This window comes from Macaca fascicularis, chromosome 5, assembly GCF_037993035.2.
Source record: "Macaca fascicularis isolate 582-1 chromosome 5, T2T-MFA8v1.1".
In the NCBI taxonomy this organism is placed as follows: domain Eukaryota; kingdom Metazoa; phylum Chordata; class Mammalia; order Primates; family Cercopithecidae; genus Macaca; species Macaca fascicularis.
The window spans coordinates 41474343-41497788 of record NC_088379.1 but is presented as its reverse complement, the minus strand read 5'-3'; the positions used below and the strand labels follow the sequence as shown (position 1 = coordinate 41497788).

Below are 23446 nucleotides of genomic sequence, written 5' to 3'. Positions count from 1 at the left end.
TGCTTTACTTCCAATTATGTGGTCAATTTTTGAATAAATGTGATGTGGTGCTGAGAAGAATGTATATTCTGTTGATTTGGGGTGGAGAGTTCTATAGATGTCTATTAGGTCTGCTTGCTGCAGAGATGAGTTCAATTCCTGGATATCCTTGTTAACTTTCTGTCTCGTTGATCTGTCTAATGTTGACAGTGGAGTGTTGAAGTCTCCCATTATTATTGTATGGGAGTCTAAGTCTCTTTGTAAGTCTCTAAGGACTTGCTTGATGAATCTGGGTGCTCCTGTATTGGGTGCATATATATTTAAGATAGTTAGCTCTTCCTGTTGAATTGATCCCTTTACCATTATGTAATGGCATTCTTTGTCTCTTTTGATCTTTGATGGTTTAAAGTCTGTTTTATCAGAGACTAGGATTGCAACCCCTGCTTTTTTTTGTTCTCCATTTGCTTGGTAGATCTTCCTCCATCCCTTTATTTTGAGCCTATGTGTGTCTCTGCATGTGAGATGGGTCTCCTGAATACAGCAAACTGATGGGTCTTGACTCTTTATCCAGTTTGCCAGTCTGTGTCTTTTAATTGGAGCATTTAGTCCATTTACATTTAAGATTAATATTGTTATGTGTGAACTTGAATCTGTCATTATGATATTAACTGTTTATTTTGCTCGTTAGTTGATGCCGTTTCTTTCTAGCATTGATGGTCTTTACATTTTGGCATGTTTTTGCAATGGCTGGTACCGGTTGTTCCTTTCCATGTTTAGTGCTTCCTTCAGGGTCTCTTGTAAGGCAGGCCTGGTGGTGACAAAATCTCTAAGCATTTGCTTATCTGTAAAGGATTTTATTTCTTCTTCACTTATGAGACTTAGTTTGGCTGGATATGAAATTCTGGATTGAAAATTCTTTAAGAATGTTGAATATTGGCCCCCACTCTCTTCTGGCTTGCAGAGTTTCTGCCGAGAGATCTGCTCTTAGTCTGATGGGCTTCCTTTTGTGGGTAACCTGACCTTTCTCTCTGGCTGCCCTTAACAGTTTTTCCTTCATTTCAACTTTGGTGAATCTGACAATTATGTGTCTTGGAGTTGCTCTTCTCGAGGAGTGTCTTTGTGGTGGTCTCTGTATTTCCTGGATTTGAATGTTGGCTGCCTTACTAGGTTGGGGAAGTTCTCCTGGATGATATCCTGAAGAGCATTTTCCAACTTGGTTCCATTTTCCCCCTCACTTTCAGGCACCCCAATCAGATGTAGATTTGGTCTTTTCACATAATACCATACTTCTTGAAGCCTTTGTTCATTTCTTTTTCTCTTTTTTCTTTAGACTTCTCTTCTCGCTTCATTTCATTCATTTGATCCTCAATCACTGATACTCTTTCTTCCAGTTGATTGAGTCAGTTACTGAAGCTTGTGCATTTGTCACGTATTTCTCGTGTCATAGTTTTTATCTCTGTCAGTTCGTTTATGGCCTTCTCTGCATTGATTATTCTAGTTATCCATTCTTCCATTCTTTTTTCAAGATTTTTAGTTTCTTTGTGCTGGGTATGTAATTCGTCTTGTAGCTCTGAGAAGTTTGATGGACTGAAGCCGCCTTCTCTCAACTCATCAAAGTCATTCTCCGTCCAGCTTTTATCCGTTGCTGGCGATGAGCTGCATTCCTTTGGAGGGGGAGATGCGCTCTTATTTTTTGAATTTCCAGCTTTTCTGCCCTGCTTTTAACCCATCTTTGTGGTTTTATCTGCCTTTGGTCTTTGATGATGGTGACGTACTGATGGGGTTTTGGTGTGGGTGTCCTTCCTGTTTGTTAGTTTTCCTTCTAACAGTCAGGACCCTCAGCTGTAGATCTGTTGGAGATTGCTTGAGGTCCACTCCAGACCCTGTTTGCCTGGGTATCAGCAGCAGAGGCTGCAGAAGATAGAATATTGCTGAACAGCGAGTGTACCTGTCTGATTCTTGCTTTGGAAGCTTCGTCTCAAGGGTATACCCCGCCATGTGAGGTGTGGTGTGTCAGTCTGCCGGTAGTGGGGGATGTCTCCCAGTTAGGCTACTCAGGGGTCAGGGAGCCACTTGAGCAAGCAGTCTGTCCGTTCTCAGATCTCAACCTCCGTGTTGGGAAATCCACTGCTCTCTTCAAAGCTGTCAGACAGGGTTGTTTGCGTCTGCAGAGGTTTCTGCTGCTTTTTGTTGTTGTTGTTTAGCTGTGCCCTGTCCCCAGAGGTGGAGTCTACAGAGACAGGCAGGCCTCCTTGAGCTGCTGTGGGCTCCACCCAGTTCGAGCTTCCCAGAGGCTTTGTTTACCTACTTAAGCCTCAGCAATGGCGGGCGCCCCTCCCCCAGCCTTGCTGCTGCCTTGCCCTTAGATCACAGACTGCTGTGCTAGCAATGAGGGAGGCTCCGGGGGCGTAAGACCCTCCCGGCCAGGTGTGGGATATAATCTCCTGGTGTGCTGTTTGCTAAGACCCTTGGTAAAGTGCAATATTGGGGTGGGAGCTACCTGATTTTCCAGGTGTTGTGTGTCTCAGTTCCCCTGGCTAGGAAAAAGGATTCCCTTCCCCCTTGCGCTTCCCAGGTGAGGCGATGCCTCGCCCTGCTTCAGCTCTTGCTGGTCGGGCTGCAGCAGCTGACCAGCACTGATTGTCCGGCACTCCCTAGTGAGATGAACCTGTTACCTCAGTTGAAAATGCAGAAATCACCTGTCTTCTGTGTTGCTTGCGCTGGGAGCTGGAGACTGGAGCTGTTCCTATTCGGCCATCTTGCTCTGCCCCCTCTGATGATAGTTTCTTTTGCTGTGCAGAAGCTTTTACTTGGATCCTATTTGTCAATTTTTGCTTTCGTTGCAATTGCTTTTGACATTTTCATCATGAAATCTTTGCTCGTGCCTATGTCCTGAATGGTATTGCGTAGATTTTCCTCTAGGATTTTTATAGTTTTGGGTTTTACATTTAAGTCTTTAATCCATCTTGAGTTAATTTAAGTCTTTAATCCACTTTGAGTTAATTTTTGTATAAGGTATAAAGAAGGGGTAGAGTTTCAATTTTTTGCATATGGCTAGCCAGTTCTTCCAGGAACAAGGAATGGGGAAGGGATTCCCCATTCCTTTCCCCATTGCTTGTTTTTGTCAGGTTTGTCGGAATCCTTTCCCCATTGCTTGTTTTTGTCAGGTTTGTCGGAAATCAGATGGTTGTAGATGTGCAGTCTTATTTGTGAGTTCTCTATTCTGTCCCATTGGTCTGTGTGTCTGTTTTTGTACCAGTACCATGCTGTTTTGCTTACTGTAGCCTCCAGCTGTGTTCTTTTTGCTTAGATTCTCTTGGCTATATGGGCTTTTGTGTTTATGTTCCATAAGAATTTGAAAGTAGTTTTTTCTAATTCTGTGAAGAATGTCAATGGTAGGTTAATGGTAATATTTGAATCTATAAATTACTTTGGGCAGTATGGCCATTTTCATGATATTGATTCTTCCTATCCATGAGCATGGAATAGTGTTTCCGTTTGTTTGTGTCCTCTCTGATTTTCTTAAGCAGTGGTTTGTAGTTCTTCTTGAAGAGGTCCTTCACTTCCCTTGTTAGTTGTATTCCTTGCTATTTTATTCTCTTTATGGCAATTGTGAATGGGATTTCACTCATAATTTGGCTCTCTGCTTGCCTGTTGTTGGTATATAGGAATGCTTGTTTGATTTTTGCACATTGATTTTGTGTCCTGAGACTTTGCTGAAGTTTCTTATCAGCTTAAGAAGCTTTTGGGCTGAGACAGTGGGATTTTCTAGATACAGGATCATGTCATTTGCAAACAGAGACAGTTTGGCTTCCTGTCTTACTATTTGAATACCGTTTTTTTTTTTTTTTTTTTTTTGGAGATGGAGTTTTGCTCTGTCGCCCAGGCAGGAGTGCAGTGGCAGGATCTCAGCTCACTGCAAGCCACCTCCTGGGTTCACACCTTTCTCCTGCCTCAGCCTCCCGAGTAGCTGGGACTACAGGCATTCGCCACCATGCCTGGCTAATTTTTTGTATTTTTAGTAGAGACGGGGTGTCACCGTATTAGGCAGGATGGTCTCGATCTCCTAACCTCATGATCCGCTTGCCTTGGCCTCCCAAAGTGCTGGAAATACAGGCATGAGCCACCGCGCCAGGCCTCGAATACCCTTTGTTTCTTTCTCTTGCCTGATTGCCCTGGCCAGAACTTATTATATATTTTTTTTGAGACAGTCTTGTGCTATTGCCCAGGCTGGAGTCAAGTGGTGCGATCTCAGCTCACTGCAAGCTCTGCCTTCTGGGTTATCACCATTCTCCTGCTTCAGCTTCCCGAGTAGCTGGGACTACAGGCGCCCGCCACCACACCCCGCTAATTTTTTGTGTTTTTTAGTAGAGATGGGGTTTCACCATGTTAGCCAGGATGGTCTTGATCTGAGCTCGTGATCTGCCCGCCTTGGCCTCGCAGAGTGCTGGGATTACAGGCGTGAGCCACAACCCCTGGCCCAGAACTTTCAATACTATGTTGAATAGGAGTGGTGAGAGAGGACATCCTTGTTTCGTGCGGTTTTCAAGGGGAGTGCTTCCAGCTTTTGCACATTCAATATGATACTGGCTGTGGATTTGTCATGAATGACTCTTATCATAAAAAATTTTTCATACACATGTTTTTGTTTGTTTGTTTTAGAGAGCGAGTGTTGCTTTGTTGCCCAAGCTGGAGTGCGGTGGCACAGTCATGGCTTGTTGCAGCCCCTGAAATGCTGGACTCAAGTGATCCTCCCAGCTTACTCTGGGTAGCTGGGATTACAGGCACAGGTCACCACACCCAGCTAATGGCTTGATTGTTTTGTAGAGATGTGTTTTTGCTATGTTTCCCAGACTGGTCTCAGTCTTGTGGGTGCAAGCGATCCTCCTAACTTTGCCTCCCAAATTTTGAGATTATAGGCGTGAGTCACCGTGCCTGGCAACATCTTAATGACTCTAAAATATGGATGAGGCAAAAAAAAGTTCATTCAAATCCTGATCAGTCAATGAGTCTTTACAATTTCTCTAAAACTTCCAAGCAAAATCCAAGGTAGTGCCTTGCACATGTCGCTTGACAAAGCAGTGACATATGTCCCCTTGTGTTTTATTCTAACCATAAACTGTGAAGAACAGAATGCTGCTTTGGAGCCTCATACCCAGCCCTGTGTAGAAGAGATTCCTACGTAGAAAGTAAATGAAGTCCCCAAAGTCATACAGTCAGTGAAAAACCTGGAACTAAAATGCAGACCTGTTTCCTGTCTCCATTTATTTCTCGAAACTTAGGGTTTTTTCCAGCAATTAATGCTCAGTGTCAGGAGACACATTCTTCCTCGCTGTGGCATCAGTAAAAAGGGCTGGACTTTTAAGAAGCTAGTGAAATTAGGGGCATTTGACAGGTTTTATTAAACTTTGGTTTAATAACAGGCCTACCTCTAACTGATACACATGTGACTTATTTTGGTTGACCTCATATTGTTCAGCAAGTGCTTCTTCAATTTGGAGAATATATTCATATAACTGTTCACAAGTGGCCCCAGCCGAGGTCTGTAAGGATGATGACTATTTTAAGAAAATGCTTTTTTGGCAAGAAGAAAAATTTTCTAACCTACTCCTACTTCCTGTTACTCAAAATCTTCAAAAGGATGTTGAAGTAGTTTTTGATTTATGTTACATTGTGATGTCACCTAAAAAATCCAAGGCTGTTGTTATATTACACTGCATAAAATGATAATTCCTGTTTGCTATCTTAAAAAAATCGTGAGAAAAACGAAATTTAGAAAGCTCGGTGGTGATACTTTAAAATTAGGCTTAGGTTAAATATTTATTATTTTTTTGAATGTGACAAGAACATCTTAAGAAAACACACAGCTAAGAAATACAGTGGCGGCCGGGCGCGGTGGCTCAAGCCTGTAATCCCAGCACTTTGGGAGGCCGAGACGGGCGGATCACGAGGTCAGGAGATCGAGACCATCCTGGCTAACACTGTGAAACCCCATCTCTACTAAGAAATACAAAAAACTAGCCGGGTGAGGTGGCGGGTGTCTGTAGTCCCACCTACTCCGGAGGCTGAGGCAGGAGAACGGCGTAAACCCGGGAGGCGGAGCTTGCAGTGAGCTGAGGTCTGGCCACTGCACTCCAGCCTGGGCGACAGAGCCAGACTCCGCCTCAAAAAAAAAAAAAATACAGTGGCAACAATTCATATAAATTAGGTTATTAACTAAGCTACCAAGACCTTTAAAGGCAATTAGTTACTACTCCTGAAAGGGTTCTAATATAAATCTTAAGATGTAGGCATTATTTATGTAGTGGTACAAAAAAAAGTCATGCTCTATGTTGGGTTAATATCTATTCACTTTTATTTTGATTATTCAAGGAGTCTATAAGACTAAGCCTCAAAAAATAGTGTAATAGTGAAATATATAAAGGGATAAAATCAGTTGAGCTTCTTTGGGACACTTAGGGAAGAACTGTATGGCCAAGTGTGTATGCATTGAGAAGCAAGTCTAATTGTATGGAATTCTGCTTACTGAAGAACTAGGAATGAATCCGTCATTAGAAACAGTTATATTATTGATTAATAATTAGCAAAACCTTAGTTTTCAGTACTTTAATTTTAAAAAGCATCATTGGGTGCTACTGCTACAACCTGAGTCAAATAAGTCAAGACATGTCTCTTCTGTGGGTTCTTTGTGATCATGATTGTTGACCCAAATTCATCTTGGAGTAAGTTTGACTTGAAAGTTCTCAGTGAATTGTGCTGAACCTAAAAATTCTTTTCAAACTATAGCATCTGTTCTGTATTTACAAACTGAAATAACTACGGATGTCAAATGAAAGAAGATTCTATTTCCTTTAGGAAATATTTTTTTTTTAGAAGTTTGCATCAAAAATCTTTTTAGAGGCCGGGTGCGGTGGCTCGTGCCTATAAACCCAGCACTTTGGGAGGCCAAAGCAGGAGGAGGCCAGGAGCTCAAGACCATCCTGGGCAACATAGCAAGACCCTGTCTCTGCAAAAAAATTAACATGATTAACTGGGTGCAGTGGTGAGCACCTGTAGTCCCAGCTACTGGGGAGGCTGAAGTGGGAGAATCACTTAAGCCCAAGAGTTCAAGGTTGCAGTGAGCTGAGATCACCGTACTGCACTCCAGTGTGGGTGCCAGTAAGACCTCTGTTTAAAAAAAAAAAAAAATTAAAAATATTTATTTATGTTTATGTTACAGGAAAGCCAATGTGTAATTGTTGCTATTTCTTCCACCCAGTGCCCTGTCAGACTGTTTTAGATTACTTGAAGACGGTTCTGCAGCACCACAACCAACTCCTGATACCACAGCCAGCCGACCAGCCAACTGAGGTAGGTCTCTAGGGAAAAGATAAATGTTCCACTTGGGATTCCCTTAAGATGAAGTCTCTTGATAATTTACCAGTGTATACCAGAACAGAATGGCTAGCAAAATAGTTTTTGACTGAGGTTTACTGGTCTGTTACCTGTAAGTATGTAATTTGTGGAGAAAGATGACACATGTATTTATCTACAGAGATTCAGCTTCGTACTGAGTGGGGAAAGACAGAGGTAATGACAATTTAAATAGCATGGGCAATTTTTCCACCATTCTGTTTGCACAGAGATGCCTGAAATGAGAGACACCAACTTGTCATTCCCTCAGACAGAGCCTGTGTTCCACATGCCCCCCACTCTGGGCACCTCACAAACTGGGCACGATTCTCCAGTGTGTAGATAGGCATTTTCCAGACGTCAGGGCCTCTGGATATGGGTTATTTTTTTCATCTGGGTTTCAGTGGAAGAAACCACAGTCTCTCCCAATCTATAGAAGAAATTATGTGTTAATAGTAATAAAGATGGTATATACTTATAAGATATTCAAGACTCAGTTTTGAATATATGACTTTCATACAAGACTTGAGAACCGTGGACAATCCCCACAAGAATCCCCTGGGGAAGCTCTGAGGTTTCCCCCAGCCTAAAAATAAGCCTTCCTTGGATTCTCCTCCTCTTCCGCCATCATTGCACTCCTTTCTACTTCCATCTTCTTCCAGGCTCCCAAAGCATCCTGGGTCAGCACCTTCATTCTGCACTACAGCACATCTTGCTCCTCGAAAGTTCGGCCCGGGTCTCATCTCTAGTGTCATAGAAGACACTCGATTCATGATTGCTGAATGGTGACCTCATTTTTTTCTAATGATTAAACATTTGAAAAGCAGGTCTATATTCTTTATCTTCTCTCACTTAATTTCCATTTGCTCTTCCCCCCTGTAATCTGGCTTCACTTCCACCACTACCAGAGTTTTCTGCAAGAAGCCCCTGGTGACTCTCCAGTTGTCTGATCCTGTGACACTTTTTCCACTCTGGTCACCCCACGCCCTCACCTCTCCTCCTCTGTGCTCTCTCTTCCCCTTAGCCTTAGTGTTAGTACTTTCTCCTGGTTCCTTGCTCCTCTTCCTATGACGCCTTCATGAGTTTTTCCATCCACTGTTCTCCAGAGTTCATGCTTTGTCTTTTTCTCTCACTGTCTACTGCCTTTTCTCATCAGCTATGTTTCTTATTTATTTATTTATTTATTTATTTTTGAGACAGGGCCTCGCTTTCTTGCCCAGGCTGGAGTACAGTGGCATGATCATGACTCACTGCATCCTCTACCTCCCAGGCTCAGGTGATCCTCCCACCTCAGCCCCGCAAATAGCCGAGACTACAGGTGTGTACCACCACGCCCAGCTAACTTTTAGTTTTTATAGAGACAGGGTCTCACTATGTTGCCCAGGCTGGTCTTGAACTCCTGAGCTCAAGTGAATCTCCCCCCTCAGCCTCCCAAAGTGTTGGGATTACAGGCATGAGCCTAGGTCCAGTTGTGTTTCTTATAACATTCACTAGATGTGTGTTAACAAGTCCCACATGCATACCTAGAGCACCAGTCCCGGTGGCTTCATTGTAGACCACCGTGCCAACTGCCTGGCCCACAGTGGTTTGCCCATACACTGCTTGATCTCACCGCACCTATTCTGAATACCCATCTGCAGTTCCTCCAGTTTTCAATAAAGGTGCCACCAACCCCAGGTAAAAGTTTTGACACATCACTGACCCCCTCATTTCCTACGTCTAAGAATTCTACAGCTATGTTGAGTTGTCTCTCTTTTCCTAGGTCGACTGTCTCACCTGACTATTGCAGCAGCTTCTTTCTTCTCCATTCTCCACACTGGGAAGTTTTTTTTTTCCCCCTGAATTACAGATCCAAAGTAAATGTATACTTAAAATCCTTTGCTCCCTAGAATTAAATCCATATTTCCTAACTTGACATTACTGTCATACAAAAAACACAACTGAAAAGCCCACTTCCTCCAAGAAGCTCTCCCTGACTGCCACACCCCTGCTTTGTGCCTGTGTGGCACACTGTTCATAAGTGTAATTCAGAGCTAGTTACCTTGCTTAATAGTAAATGTACACCTATGTCTTCCATTTGATCATGACTCAAGTAACCCATTAAGGGTGATTCATTTTGTTTTTTTTCAGTGACTCAACAATAGGTCAATGTTTAATAACCTGTGGGTGGCTAATTGAAGAAAATATACAACAATAATTCTACAAAAATAAGAAGATAGGGGAAATATCTACGTTTCCTCTGGATAGGACTACTTAAACTTTATGACTCATCATCATTATGACTGTACTATTTTTATTGTCATTTCAGGCACACGAGCATTTTCTCATTTTTTTTATTTATCACATTTTACTTCTATGAACTATGCTAAAACAGGTTTATAAATCTCATCCATAACCCGGAGAGCATTCTGAGTTGTGCTTTGGGCTATAGATTACTTTCTCTTTCTTTCCCTTTTTCTTGATAAAAATTACCTCCAAATGGTATTCCTACATTTTATGAGACCAACGTTTTATGCAGAGCTACTGCATTCAGTGGATTTTTTCAAAGTTTTTGGGAAAGCTCCTTTCCTGGATTGTCAGCTGCCAGATCACTAGTCTGTCCCATCTTGAAATAGACCGGTTTCAGGGGCACAGCAAAGCATTGCGTACAGGGTGAACCCTGAACTCGGGGATGGCATCACCAGCCCCATCCCTTTGAGTTGTGAAGCCGCCTTAGAAAGGGATTTGACCTCCTTGGTAAAACAGAGCTGTAATCCTGGCTTACCGGGTGAGCTCACTCGCCTGAGCAAAACAGCTTTTAAAAATTATATGGTGTTAAATAAACAGCTTAAAAAGCAGCTAGACAGTCTTTTCTAAGGCTGATGAGTATTTACAGGGACCATAACTAAGAGGATGGTGGAAGTCTTGTTTTTTAAATTAAGGATGGTAGAAGTCTCCTTTTTAGTGGCTCCTCATCTGTGTTGCTCTCCTTAAAGTTCTTTACTTTTGCGAATTTATATTCAGTGGTTAAAAAAAAAGTAAGAATTCTTCATTGTAGCCACCATTACTGGGTGTCTGCTGTGTGCCAGCCACAGAGGCCTGTGCTCCACTGCATCAGCCGTTCAGCAAATGTTTATTGCACCTGCATTGTGTCAGGCGCTGTACTCCACCCTGAGAGTCTGGCGTAGAATAAACAGGTAACAGTTCCAGCTCTCATAAGCTTATCTTCTAGTGGGAGACGGCTGGACAGCTCGCCACAAACCACCAAGCTGGGATTGTCATCTGTATTTTAACAGAAAGGAGTGAAGTTTAGAAAAGTCACCTGCCCAAGGCTGAACCCAGAGCCCAGCTGTGGAGTAGACCTAGTACCTCCACCTGTGAGGAGAAAGGAGGGAAGTGTGCAAAGTGCTTGGGGCAGGCGCTTCGGGCTGGTCATCTGTTGCTCAATACGTGGGGACGTTTATTAAGCTTCCTCCATGAAAGTGCTGGTGACACAGTGAGTGGTTTTGAGTCAGCCAGCCCCCAGATTTCACGCCCCCGCCACCACCTCCCACCCAGCCTCCCTGAGGGCCGAGGGGTCAACCATTCAGAGCCCTTAGGAGACCTTTCCTCTCAGTGCGTGGGAAGCAATGGATTTATTTTCCCTGCTGCCGCTTTCCTCCCAACCATAGCCTCTGTTCCTCATTTTTGTGAAAGACATCACTGTTTGACCTGGAGATCATCTTGCTTCCTCAGTCTCCCGTACATACACCTTGGCCCATGGAATTGGTTGCCTGGCCTCCTCGATTCGACAGCTTTCACTCCCACCTCCCTCTGCCCTGCACAGACTTGATTCAGACCTCCGTCTCTCACCTCCTGCCAGGAAACAGCAACCGGGGCTGAAGGACTTTTTGGGAGCTCTGGGCCCCTGCCCATCTTTTGATTGTCTCTTATACGCAGGGTCCTCCACTGTACCCAGCCAAGGCTGGGCTCATGCTCCCAAATAGTCACATCTTGTACTCATGATAATTCAGTTCCTTTCAGTTGTGTAGATGGGGAAACTGATCCAACAACTTGAAGTAACTTGCTCAAGTTAGTCTAATAAGACACAGAACCAAGATTCAATTCAAACCCAGCCTGACTGTAAATTCAGAGCACATAGGTGCCTCAGCTGCCTTCCTTAGGAAAGGAGGCCACATCACATTGTTGCTCGTTGAGGAGCGTATGAGTGCTGCCATGGTGAGTCTCCACGCGCAGAACTCGGTGCCAGTTTCCCAGCCGCATCGGGCTGCCTCCCTCTTGTTGGTTCCTATGCCATTTCCCCTTCTCAGTGTTTAACTAAGCAGGGCACTTTTTGAAATAAAACCCTATCAGATCCAAATGGTGCCAAATTTATAACCTGTAGTAAATTTGCCAAGTTGTAAAAATGAATGAGTTTTCCCTTCTTTGTTTTGTACACCTTAATTACTGGGGAAGGAGTACATTAAAACTAAGATCATGGGTTAATTAATTTGTCCTGGACTGTAGAATTTTATGGACAACCAGAACTAAAGTAATGGTTGTGTAGGTGCAATTGATTAAACATGGCTTATAAATGTTACAGAAATTCCCGTAATTAGTCCCACTGCAGCTATTTAGCCCGGGAATTTTATAGCAGACATAAATTATGAAAGTGAAAAGTAAGAAAAATTTTGAGTTGACATAGTGGCATTTGCAGAAGCTATAATTTGAGGAAACCTGTTTTGCATGATTATTAGTGATTTCTTTTTTCGGTTTCCACAATTCTCCCTTCTTAAAATTTGCTTTTTAATGTTGTTTCTATTGTAATGCAGTGACTACCAGGTGTTGGGTGCGTTAAACATAAGTAATACCTTATTAAAATAGATCACCAGCATCATTTCGAAAACTACTTAAAAGTAACCAAAAAATGAAGGACCTGTTTGATCACACTCTTCAAAGTTTTGCATAGTTTAATAGATTGAAAAGGAAAGTTACAGGTTAGATTTAAATAGTGTTCCCTGTCATTGGATCTTGACACGTTTGAACCTGCCTGTTAAAATGTAAGTTATAAATAGCTCCCCTTTCAAAGGTGTTCATTATACCTCATTGGCTCTTGTTACAGAAAATGCAAATGTAATTTGAAAAGTGCCCCTTCTGAGTCTGAGCAATTACTTGCGCACTTCAATACCTGGTTCATTGTCAGCATAGCCATTTGGTTAAAAAGCGTGTTTGCCTTTGAAATGGAGATCACTTCTGCTTCTGGCTGGCTGACTCGGTGGGTAATGAGAAAATATTTCGCTTTTTCAGGGAAGCAAGCAGCTGTTGAACAACTATCCTGTCTACATAACGAGCAAACAGTGGGATGAGGCTGTAAATTCTTCAAAGAAAGATGGGAGACGGCTCCTTCGATACCTCATCAGATTTGTTTTCACAACCGATGAGCTTAAGTACTCATGCGGCCTTGGGAAAAGGAAAAGGTCAGTGCAGTCAGGAGAGACAGGTCCCGAAAGACGCCCTCTGGATCCAGTTAAAGTAACATGCCTCCGAGGTACTGCATCCTTCCGCTCAGTGTCACCATCTGTGATCTCATTTCACCGCATTGGCTGTGGCTCTCCCCGTACAAGTGTTCAGCCTTACTGTATTTTGATTTCTTTCTGCTGAGAACGTCTAGGCTTCATGTGGCCCATCTACTCAGTATTGAGAAGCTCTTTTAAAAACCTCCGTTTGCCTTAGCATTGTTGTTCTCACTTAGTGGTACATAAGCATCGCATAACACCTCATGTTTCACGCTTCAAATTCAGATTTTCTTTGCTGCCAGAGAAGGCCACCTCCAGCAAAACTGGAGCATAGGGGAACACACAGAGGAAGGGAAGGCGTGGACATTTTTTGTAATGGGTAAAATGTTACCTCATTTCCAGTTCTAGTTTGTGTCCCCTTCTAGTACCTTCTCAAGAATACTGGCCCAACTCCTTAAATTTGTTTAGGATTAATTCTCCTTAATGCTAAAATATACCTTGCCCAGTAAAACATTTTTCTTTTGGTTAAAAAAAAAAGTTTCTATTAAATGTACTGTGGAGATAATATGACTTCAGCAGTATTAATAGCTGATTACTTTGCAGTTGATCTGCACTATTGTAGGCCAGGCAGAGGGGTGGGAAGGAGGAATCAGGAGGTATCCAGTTGATTCAGCAAGTGCAAATACAGACCTAGAAAAATAGAAGTGTTATAGTGCCAACAAAACATTGTTCACACCTAAAAAATCCATATCAAAAAGCTCAGTATTAGCCTATACAATTCAATGGCAGTTTTATTGACTAGAAAGACTTAATATTGATTTACTCTAAATAGGGATAAAAATTTTTCCTGGTGAGGAAATCACAGTAAAAAAAAAAAAGCTGGATTATCACTGCTAAGGCCCTGGTTATATGAAAGAATACTTCTGCACTCCCTTCTGAGATGCCCACAGTGACATTATGTGCCTAGGATGCATACGTAGTATTGGTTAGCAGCTGAGATTCCCTAGCCCTGCCCCCAGAGATTCTGATTCAGAAGGGATGGGGCAGGCATGCTCAAGACAACCTTAGGGATTTATGCACACATGGCCCACGATTCAGGAAAGCACCTGAGATGAAAATGCCTGTGTTTACTAGGCACAAGTGCTCCAGCACACCTCCTATTAGTCGGTCTGAATATTCTACTTACTCAGAGCGACTAGGTGGTAGAAATTTCCAGGGTCTGTCCTGCCAAACTAGCTACAGTTTTCTGTATTCCCTGACATCATCAGAGATGATGGAGTTACTCACCAAGAGGCAGTGTTGAGCTTGGGGGCTTGACTGTGCCCTGTATGTGTGTACTCAAGGGAGTTGCCTTTAGACTTATAAAGGAGTCAAATAAGGGGTCTCATCGCTGTATTGTTTTCCAGAAATTCTTACACAACATTTTATATTTCTGTAGCAAGTCAGTGGAAGTGATGGATTAAAATACATCCCAGAAAACTCGTGCTGCTGCTCTGGAAGCACTGCAGGAGCCACTGTCACACTGATGTCTGATGCAGCCCAGGCTGCCTAACCAGAGACTGCCGTCTCCAGCTCATTTTTCACTTAGGGCCACAATGCATGGACCTCCATCCAGCTTTTGGGTGGGGAATACATAGGCAAGATATGGTGATTGTCCATGTTGGAGGCAGCTGAAACAGTTCACTCTTCCGGGCATGTTAATTGCTTTGTGGTAAAATTAAATATTTGGAGGAGATAGCATGTAAAAAATATTTGCCAGCCCATGTATAGAAATGACATTTTCGGAAGTGAGTATAGCTAATCACACGACATTCTAAGAACATGGGTACCTTCTCTGAACTAACACTTAGGCACCTCCTCAGTCATTAAGACTGTTGTTTTATTGTACTGCATCTTCAAATTAGTAGCTGGTTAAAGAATACCATGCTAATGATATTTGTTGTGCTTCTGGAGATAGTAACATTCTCAAAATGTGAGCAGGTAACAACTTGGGTTTTGAAATCTACTCCTTGCTTATACCAGACGTGGTGCATCCCATGCCTTACAAATCAAATTTACCTTTTATTTCAACAGCAAATGTTCCTTAGAGGGATTACCCTCTTACTTACGCAATTTTTTTTTTTTTTACTTTTGCACATGAGAAGAAAATTTGTATGGAATAAATTGGGTCTAATGAGTGACATCATCATGGCATTGCATTGGATTTCCCATAAAGCTTTTCTTATAGAGCTTCTGTTAAAGTTTAAGCAGCCTGTCCTATCATCTTCTGCAAAAACCAGCTGTTTTTCTCTCTCTCTCTCTTTTTGATGTTGTGTATATTCCTACAGAATTCATTAGGATGCATTGTACCTCCAACCCCGATTGGTGGATGCCCTCGGAGGAGCAGATAAACAAAGTGTTCAGCGACGCTGTCGGTCACGCCCGACAGGGGCGGGCAGTGGGGACTTTCCTGCACAACGGTGGCTCGTTTTATGAAGGGATCGATCACCAGGCTTCTCAGGATGAAGTCTTCAATAAAAGTTCCCAGGATGGATCTGGGGATTAGTGGACAGAATCTTCCTGTTGTAGCAGCCGGTCCTCTCAAGAGTTCCAATTGTGAGTGTCCTGTTCCTGTCACCTGAGAGTCCAAAGCATGTCATTCTGCCATACTCTGCACATACTCAGCTGCCACAGGACCCAAATAGAAATCCATTTTAGGGTTGTTTGGGAAGTCTGTGGCGCCTGCAACAGACTTTTGGAATATTATAAAAGGAAAAAACTATGATTTTTAAATGATTACTGGCTAGATGGTGAGGGTGAAAAAATACGTGAGCTCCTAGTTACCTTTCTGAAATCTTCAAACTCTGCTACCTGGGCAGAGATAGTCCCCAAGGTAGGCTGGGGTAGTGTTTCTGCCCATGGGAGAAGGTGGAGACATGGAGTTGTGTTAAGGGACAAGGAGCAAACATTCTCTTAATTCAAGTAAGTTGTCTTTATGTTTTCCAAAGACCTGACTTCGTATTTCTCGGCAAAGGCATAGGATAGATGACATCATACACCATTTTGACATTAATAATGTCTATTATTAAAAGGAAACCAGAGAACAGAGGCAACATCTACAGACAGTGATTAATTACAGGTCAGCTGTTTTTCTGTTATTTAAAAGCCACTGTGTTGATCAGGAAGGCACTATTTGATCTCTGGAGTTTACAAACAGTAGTCATTTTTCATTGTTAGTCAAGAAACATCCAAAGATCCAAAACCATTTTCAAATGCTTGGTTTTGTAGGTTAATAAATCCGTAGTTTCCATAGCCTTAAATCAGGCTTTGTTGACACAATGCCAAAGTGATGGGTAGAACAATGAAAATTTAAATCAATTAGTTGTTTGGTGCACTGAAGACCAAACAAGGGGTGTGACTGATGGTATGCGCTGAGTTGACTAGATGTTCTGGCATTGTATACACACAGCTTCAAGGCCATTCTGACAACTATGCAATGGGCTTGTCAGTAATTGCTCTGAAATGTGAGGGTCTTTCTCTGCTGATTTGATCTTTAGAATTTGTATGGAACTTGTTTCCCATTGTCCTTGATGAAAATGTTTCATCCCCACCATGCCTCCTTTTCCCCAATGTTCCCTGTAGCTATGGCTAAGTTAGCACTGTGCTGCTCCCACTCACTATCCCCTGGTTAATTTGTTGAGTTCCATATGTGAAATTAGTGGTATCTTTGGAACCTTTCCATATTGGCAAATGCTATAGAGGTGCTGGAATCATCATTTCTGAGGGCTTCCTGTTTGGAGTCAGGCCTTCTTTACCAAACTCGTCCAGATTACTACATTCTTTGTAGAGCAAAGGGCTAAATGGACAGCATTTATTGAAGGCTACTATCATCTGCAGACATGACCAAGGGTTTTGAAAATTGAATGGAGATTCAGGTTGATGAGCATCCATTGATAAAGGGTTTTTTGGCTATCTTTGTCAACCTAAACTCACAAATTATCCTTTAGATTTAATACTTAGTTTGCATTCACTATATACAAAGTCCTAGAAATAGGTCTTTCTGTAGCTTTTGCTTATTAGCTTTTTTGGTATTACTAGAATTCATCCATTGAAAAGTTTAATGTTTATGGAGATGGTCATCTGGCTTTTTTCAGTGATGTAGGGGGAACTAATATTTCAATCCTGTTTAGAGAAAATTAAAATTTGTCAGATTTACTCAACGGTATAAGGAGAACTAATATTCAATCTACTTGGGAAAATTAGCTAAAATTTGGAAGTAAAAGAAATTATATGGGCAAATGCCATGTTCTTATGGCAACCACGAGACCAGTATCTTTGGCTCTCCAAGGAAGAAAGATCTCTTAAAGCATTTTTAGAGGTCCGAGAAGTCAGTGTCTGTCTTTATGATTTTTTGACAACATCTTTGCTAGAAGAAAAACACCACCATAGCCTCATCTGTTTTTCCATCTTACCTTAATTTTTCACTGGCCTTAAGTTGTCCTTACTGCTGAGTACATTGTTCTGTTTTTCTGTAGCAACAATATTTGATCACTGCTTTTAAGAAAAACAGACTAGCCCCTCTTATTTTCCTGGAAGTTTGAGGTCCTGAACGTTTCTTGATATCCAAATATCTTGGAGCCCTGTCGTGCTGGTCTTCGCTGAGGCTGAGAGCACTTTCTGCACTCCCGCTCCGTGGCCGTACATGATGACGCACCTGCACCAGTGCTGCAAGAGCAGGGGACAGCAGCGTGTGGTTTGGCTGTCACTGTTACTCCTGAGAACGCTGCTGTCCCAGGCTTGCCCACCACGTTTGTTCCAAAGTTACACCTGGTCTCTTCCTCCCTCATGCCCATACCAGGTTAATCATTTCTCTATCAGCTCTTTCTCCATCAACAAATTCTGAATGTTGAGACTAATTGTTGGACATCTCTTTTGCACAAGGCTGACACACTCCACACTCAGCATCATCCAGCCAGTTCTAATTCCTGGGTCTAGGACTTATGACTTTTTTGCCTGAGTGAGATGTTCCGCTGTACTTCTACTGTTAGCGTAACTGCTAGGTTCCTTTAGCCAAGCCTAGCGTTTGACGCAGGCACTGGCAGCCACTGAGGCTAAGATACAGCATCAGTGTGGACACTGCTGGCTCCTCTCCTTGGGACATATCCACACTCCCACTTGAGCTTCACCTTTAAGGCTAGTATGTACCTAAGTTCACGATGGTTGTCTGCATGGTCTCCTGATCTTTAAATCAGGACATACAAAGGATGTTCATTTGTTTTTTGGAAAGGTCCATTGGGCCTCTGTGTAGCCAAGTTAAAAGCTTGCCCACTAAGACGGGATGCTGCCATTGCTCTGGGAGCCTTTCAGCTGAAATCCTTGGAGACTTGGAAGTGTTGCTTATCATTTTGATTTGATTTTCTACATCTTTATCTGGCAAATGGACAGATTGCTCTCAGAAGAAACTTATGTCATGTCAGCTTTTAGAGTCCTTCTTGAGTCATGTTGGCATTGGTGGTGTAAAATAGATGGAGTTAAAACAGCTCAGGATGCAGCCGTGCCCCCGCTTCACTGGTGAGAGGAGGAGGTCACGGGGCTGGCGTGACAACAAAGACTAAATGTGGCTGTTTTGTCAGTGACTACGTGTGGTCCATAAGCCCAGCTATCAGAAGAGCCATACCTACCAAAAGTGACGGTGTCCTGTGTTTTCCACATTAAAATCTTGTTACAAAGATCCTGTTGGCTTTTCACAGTGAGCTGAAGCCCCAAGCTCAGTTCCAGCCAGGCTCAGGATGGCCCTCGAATGATCGGTATTGGATAGTGTAGGCCGGGAGCCTGTGGAGGGGACCAGTATTTTGCAAGCCGTTACTGAAGTCACTTTTCTCACTGATTATTGGTGGTGCACTGTTCAAAATGTTATGGCTTAACCTTAGTGTTAAATGCTTTCAAGAAAAACTGTAACCATTTCAATTTTACAAGTACTTTCTCGTTTTACTTGAACATTTTACAAGTACCTTCCCTATTTACTTGAAAATATTTCCTCTAGCCCTTGAACCCGGGCATCACTTTTTTGGTTTTCCCCATTCCACCACAGCATTTAGGTGACTGTTACCATTTATGTTTCATTAAGCTTCACTAGGAATGTAAGGATAATATTAGAGCATTTGCAGAAAGTTGCTATCATCTCCTTTGGTAGGGGAATCAAGATATATATGTAGCTCCTTCACAGCCATAGAGTTAGTGGGTGATTGTGTATTCTGCATTGTTCCTTATCCCTGCATCAGTGGCAGACACATTGACATAAGAGATTCCTTCAGCATTATAGGGAGAGATAAATGATTAACATTTCTTATTTGATCCAACTACTCCGTGTCCCATCAACTAGTGGTAACTGATGTTGATAGGATTTTTTTTAAGTCCAGTAACTATTGTTGCACTGTCAGATGTTTACCCCAAATTAGGCAATAATCCAGACTTTGGATCTATGGGTTTATGATTCCTGCATTCCCCTGCCACTCTCAGTGGCTTGTTGCCTCCCTTCTGTTGCTCTCAGAAAATGGATGGAGCATCAAGATGAAACATGCACTATGTTCAGAAAAGCAGACATCCATTGCCCTCATTTAGATGCCATCCTTCACTATATGCTCTAGAACCTAAACCTAATACCCATTGACTACCTCCTGAGTTTCTTAGATTTCAATTATTTAAAAAAATCTCATCCATGGATAATAACTTCAATTTTAGAAAAGATTTAAACGTATAACTTTCCTCATTCAGTGCTATGTCATTTCACAGTACATATCTGCCTTACTTTTTGACAGCTCATATATACAGATATTTAGAAATGTAATAGAAACTGATTTTGCACATATGGTGCAAGTCTTGCTGGTGTATGTTTAATGTGGCAACACGTGCCAAAACTGTTTGGCAAAACATGTCAAATGGAGTGCTTGAGTCAGAACTCTAATGTAAATGTGTCTAAACAGCAGTGTGTATCATTATGATGTATTTTTGTAAACATAGTGATGGCTTCTTTCAGTCATGTAAGTACTGGATAAAAATAACCACTTCACTTGGAATAATGTAGGAAAATGTCACCCAGCGGATGGATAGTCCTCTGCAAAGTTACATTGTCAGCCAGTGGCACTGGTTCTTTTATTTATGTTGTTGTTTTTTTCTGTTTTTTCTTTTTTTGGAGAGTGAAGAATTAACATCAGACAACATGGAGTGCAAAAATAATAACCCGTCAATATTTGTCTTCTAAATGTAAAATGTAAAAGTTTAACTGATTGGTGTACACATTAGAGACCACTTTCACACTCCACAGTATGTTCAGTTACAGGTAGCACTGAGAGGTCGAGACTTCCCTCATCTAATGACCAGCTTGGTTAATTTGACTTCTGAAGGCACTAAATCACCAAGTCTTTGCAGTAATGGTGACCAGATTAATTTTCCTCATAACTCTCTGTAGCTGTCTGATACAAGGGCTGTGTTTTTATTGAATCACAGATCCTCGAATTAGAATGAAAGCACATCTGCTAGTAAGACTCATTTGAAAACCTGTTTATTCTTGCAGTAATCGGGCCAGTACAAGTGGCCAGATGTATCCTGGCCACATTGGAAAACTATTTGGGCCCATTCAGAACCACTTAATTGCAGCAACAGTGGTAACTATAGTTAATATCTATCTATTGAGTTCTTGTGTGCCAGTTACTTTGATAAGTACTTTAATGCATCCTCATTTTAATCCTCACAGCTACCCTTTGAGGCTGTTTCTGTTCTTATTCCCATTGTATTGATAAGGAAACTGCCCAAGCTAAGAAGAGGATCACTTTGGGCGTAGGAAGCAGAATGATGAGTTCAGTCTTCCTCAGTAGTTGCAGCACAGTTCTCAAAGCCCATCAATACTTTGGAATGGATTTATAGTTTTATTTATGCCATCAAGGGAGAGTTGATATTTGTGTATTACTAAAAACTACTTCTAAAGTATGTCGACACTTAAGTAGGAACATACAAACTATATGTCCTCTGGGAACCGCCCAGGTTTGTGTATAAGGCTTGACCTATGTAAGATCCTATGATGAAGAGCAGAAAACTTTTTTAAAAAGTAGGTGAATTAAAATTAAAATCAGGAGTTTGTTCACTTTTATCTCGTAGGTTCCTAGTGCAAAAATGCAGGGAGACAAAAGCAAACATTTGAAGTCAGTGAAGTGAGAGTCTTTGGGAACTCCTAGATGTTAGAAATAGCACCAGGGCACCAGGTAGCCAATGTTCAATTCACTTTTCACGTTTGTGTCTTTGTAGCTTTAGAGCTGATGAGTCTGGTTGGTTTGGAAGAGAGAGTTTTAATTTATGATGTCACTGTGAGAACTGTGGTGAAAATTTTGTAAGAAAATACAGTAATCTGTTGATTTTTTCCTGTAGTTTGGGCTTTCACATCCCTTTGGCTGTGTTTAAGTTCAAGAGCATGCCAAGGCCATGAGGGTCCTGGCTTGTGCTTCTTGGGATCAGGGCATGCTAGCGGTGGGTCATGAAGCTGTCAAGGTCACTGGTCCAGCCCGACCCTGCCCAATTTAAGCATTGCCTTTATGTCTCTCCTCTCTGGAACTTCATGTAGCAGCCTAACACCGGGGCCGACTTGCCTTTACTCTATTTTCTATGATGAATACTTGTGGAGAAACTGTGACAAATCCATTGATCCTGATATTTTTATTGTTGGAGTCTTGTTGATTCTCTATGAATAATTTCTATTTGATTGTACTGTGTAGAGTTAATACCCACTAGGGATATGTTAATAAAACTACAAATGCATAGTGTAATATAGAATAGCAAGATTTTTTTTGTGAACAATTTATATAGAAGAGTAAGTTGTTTTTTAAGTGTTAGGCTCATTTCTTTTGGGAACTTAAAATGTTATAAAAGTTTTCTAAACATTCAATATTTTTAATTATAAGAGACATTTGTTACTAGAGCCAATTATTTCAGGTGTTCTAATTGGAGTGTTGATTTTATTACCTCATATACCTCTAGAATGCCACGTGTTCTGTTGGGGATAAAATTGCACAATAAATGTCAAGTCTCTGTTAAGTGTTTTAACTTGCTTTTTGCATCTTTCTAATTCATTGTAAATACTTTTCTGTTTCTTTGAATAGATAACTTTTCTCTCCCTGACGCTAAGAGCTTTCTGCTTGTCTCTGAACATCAGGAAAATGTTATATGCTTAATATCCAAATAAAAGATGCTCAGTTTTGTCAGGAAAGTGACCGGAGATCATCCAGAAATTCATTTGATCTAGTGAATGAAAGGCACAGCCAGTGACGATCTCAGAGTGACATGTAGTCCAAGAGGATTTCCATACAGTATTTTATACATTCACACATAAAGCACACATGCTTGCTGGTTGCTGTTCATGGTACCATTTAACCAGGAAGAAAAAAACCTATAGCTGCTGCCCATGACTTTAAAAAATAAACAGATACTGATTATTTATGGTTTTTGAGCAGTGTTCTGTGTACAAAGGCAGAATAGCTATGGCTAAATAAGGGGACATGGTTGTGACTTCCCACTTCTAGTTATTACATAAAATATAAATCTGACATAATCATTATCAGACAGCATAATTGAATAACTGTTAAGTCAGACTAAGTACAAGCTAAGACAACACACTGTTTCATTTTAGGGAAAACATAAAGGTGTTTTATTTTTGCCCTAGAAGATGAAAACTTTTAAGATAGGAGTTTTTGTTTTGGTTTTTTGTTTTGAGACAGGGTTGCCTGTCTGTTGCCCTCACTCTGTTGCCCAGGCGGAAGCACAGTGGCTCAATCATGGCTCACTGCATCCTCGACCTTCCCGGGCTCAAGTGATTCTCCCGCCTCAGCTTCCTAAGTAGCTGGGACCACCGGTGCACACCATTGCACCCAGCTAATTTTTGTAGTTTTTGTAGCTACGGGGTTTCACCGTGTTGCCTGAGCCAGTCTTGAACTCCTGGCTCCCACCTCAGTATCCCAAAGTGTTGGAATTACAGGCATGAGCCACCATGCCCACCCTGGACAGTAGTTTTGGATGGAAAAGCAATACGTTAGTCCAAATAATTTTTGTTAGAATCAGAATATCAAAAAGAAATTAAAGTTATTCTGAAGCATTAAAAGAGGATTATTAAGTAATATGAGCTGTTGGATATTTTGTAGCAAAGCACACATAGGGTAAAGCTACCAACTAAAAAGTACTAGAAATGGGCGGGGCACGGTGGCTCACACGTGTAATTCCAGCACTTTGGGGAGGCCAAGGCGGGTGGATCCCTTGAGGCCAGGAGTTTGAGACCAGCGTAGGCAACATGGCGAAACTGCGTCTCCACTAAAAATATTAGTACAAAAATTAGCCAGGCATGGTGGTGCACACCTGTAGTCCCAGCTACTTGGGAGGCTGAGGTGGGAGGATCACTTGTGCCTAGGGCAGTGGAGGTTGCAATGAGCTGCAATGGTACCACTGCACTCCAGCCTGGGGACAGAGTGAGACCCTCTTTCAAAAAAAAAAAAGTTTTAGAAACGAGTTAAGCTGCAGAATACAAAATCAATGTGCGAAAATTGCTTGTACCTTTATACGCTAGTAATACACAATGTGAATGG

At 41.9% G+C, this 23446-nt stretch overlaps 1 protein-coding gene across 3 annotated transcripts in view; it reads left to right on the top strand.

The window, feature by feature from the left end:
- BEND4 (BEN domain containing 4) overlaps window positions 1–21904 on the top strand; it is a 47002-nt gene extending 25098 nt beyond the window's left edge. Inside the window, exons 3-5 of one of the 3 annotated variants that reach the window (XM_065544953.2) lie at window positions 7199–7329; window positions 12637–12806; window positions 15173–21904. In XM_065544953.2, coding sequence (XP_065401025.1) covers window positions 7199–7329; window positions 12637–12806; window positions 15173–15182 — 311 coding nt within the window. In that variant the 3' untranslated portion in view covers window positions 15183–21904. Of the gene's footprint in view, window positions 1–7198; window positions 7330–12636; window positions 12878–15172 lie in introns of all 3 variants that reach the window. The other 2 variants (XM_045392300.3, XM_065544952.2) reach the window with 2 other exon arrangements.
- Window positions 21905–23446: the final 1542 nt, after the last annotated feature.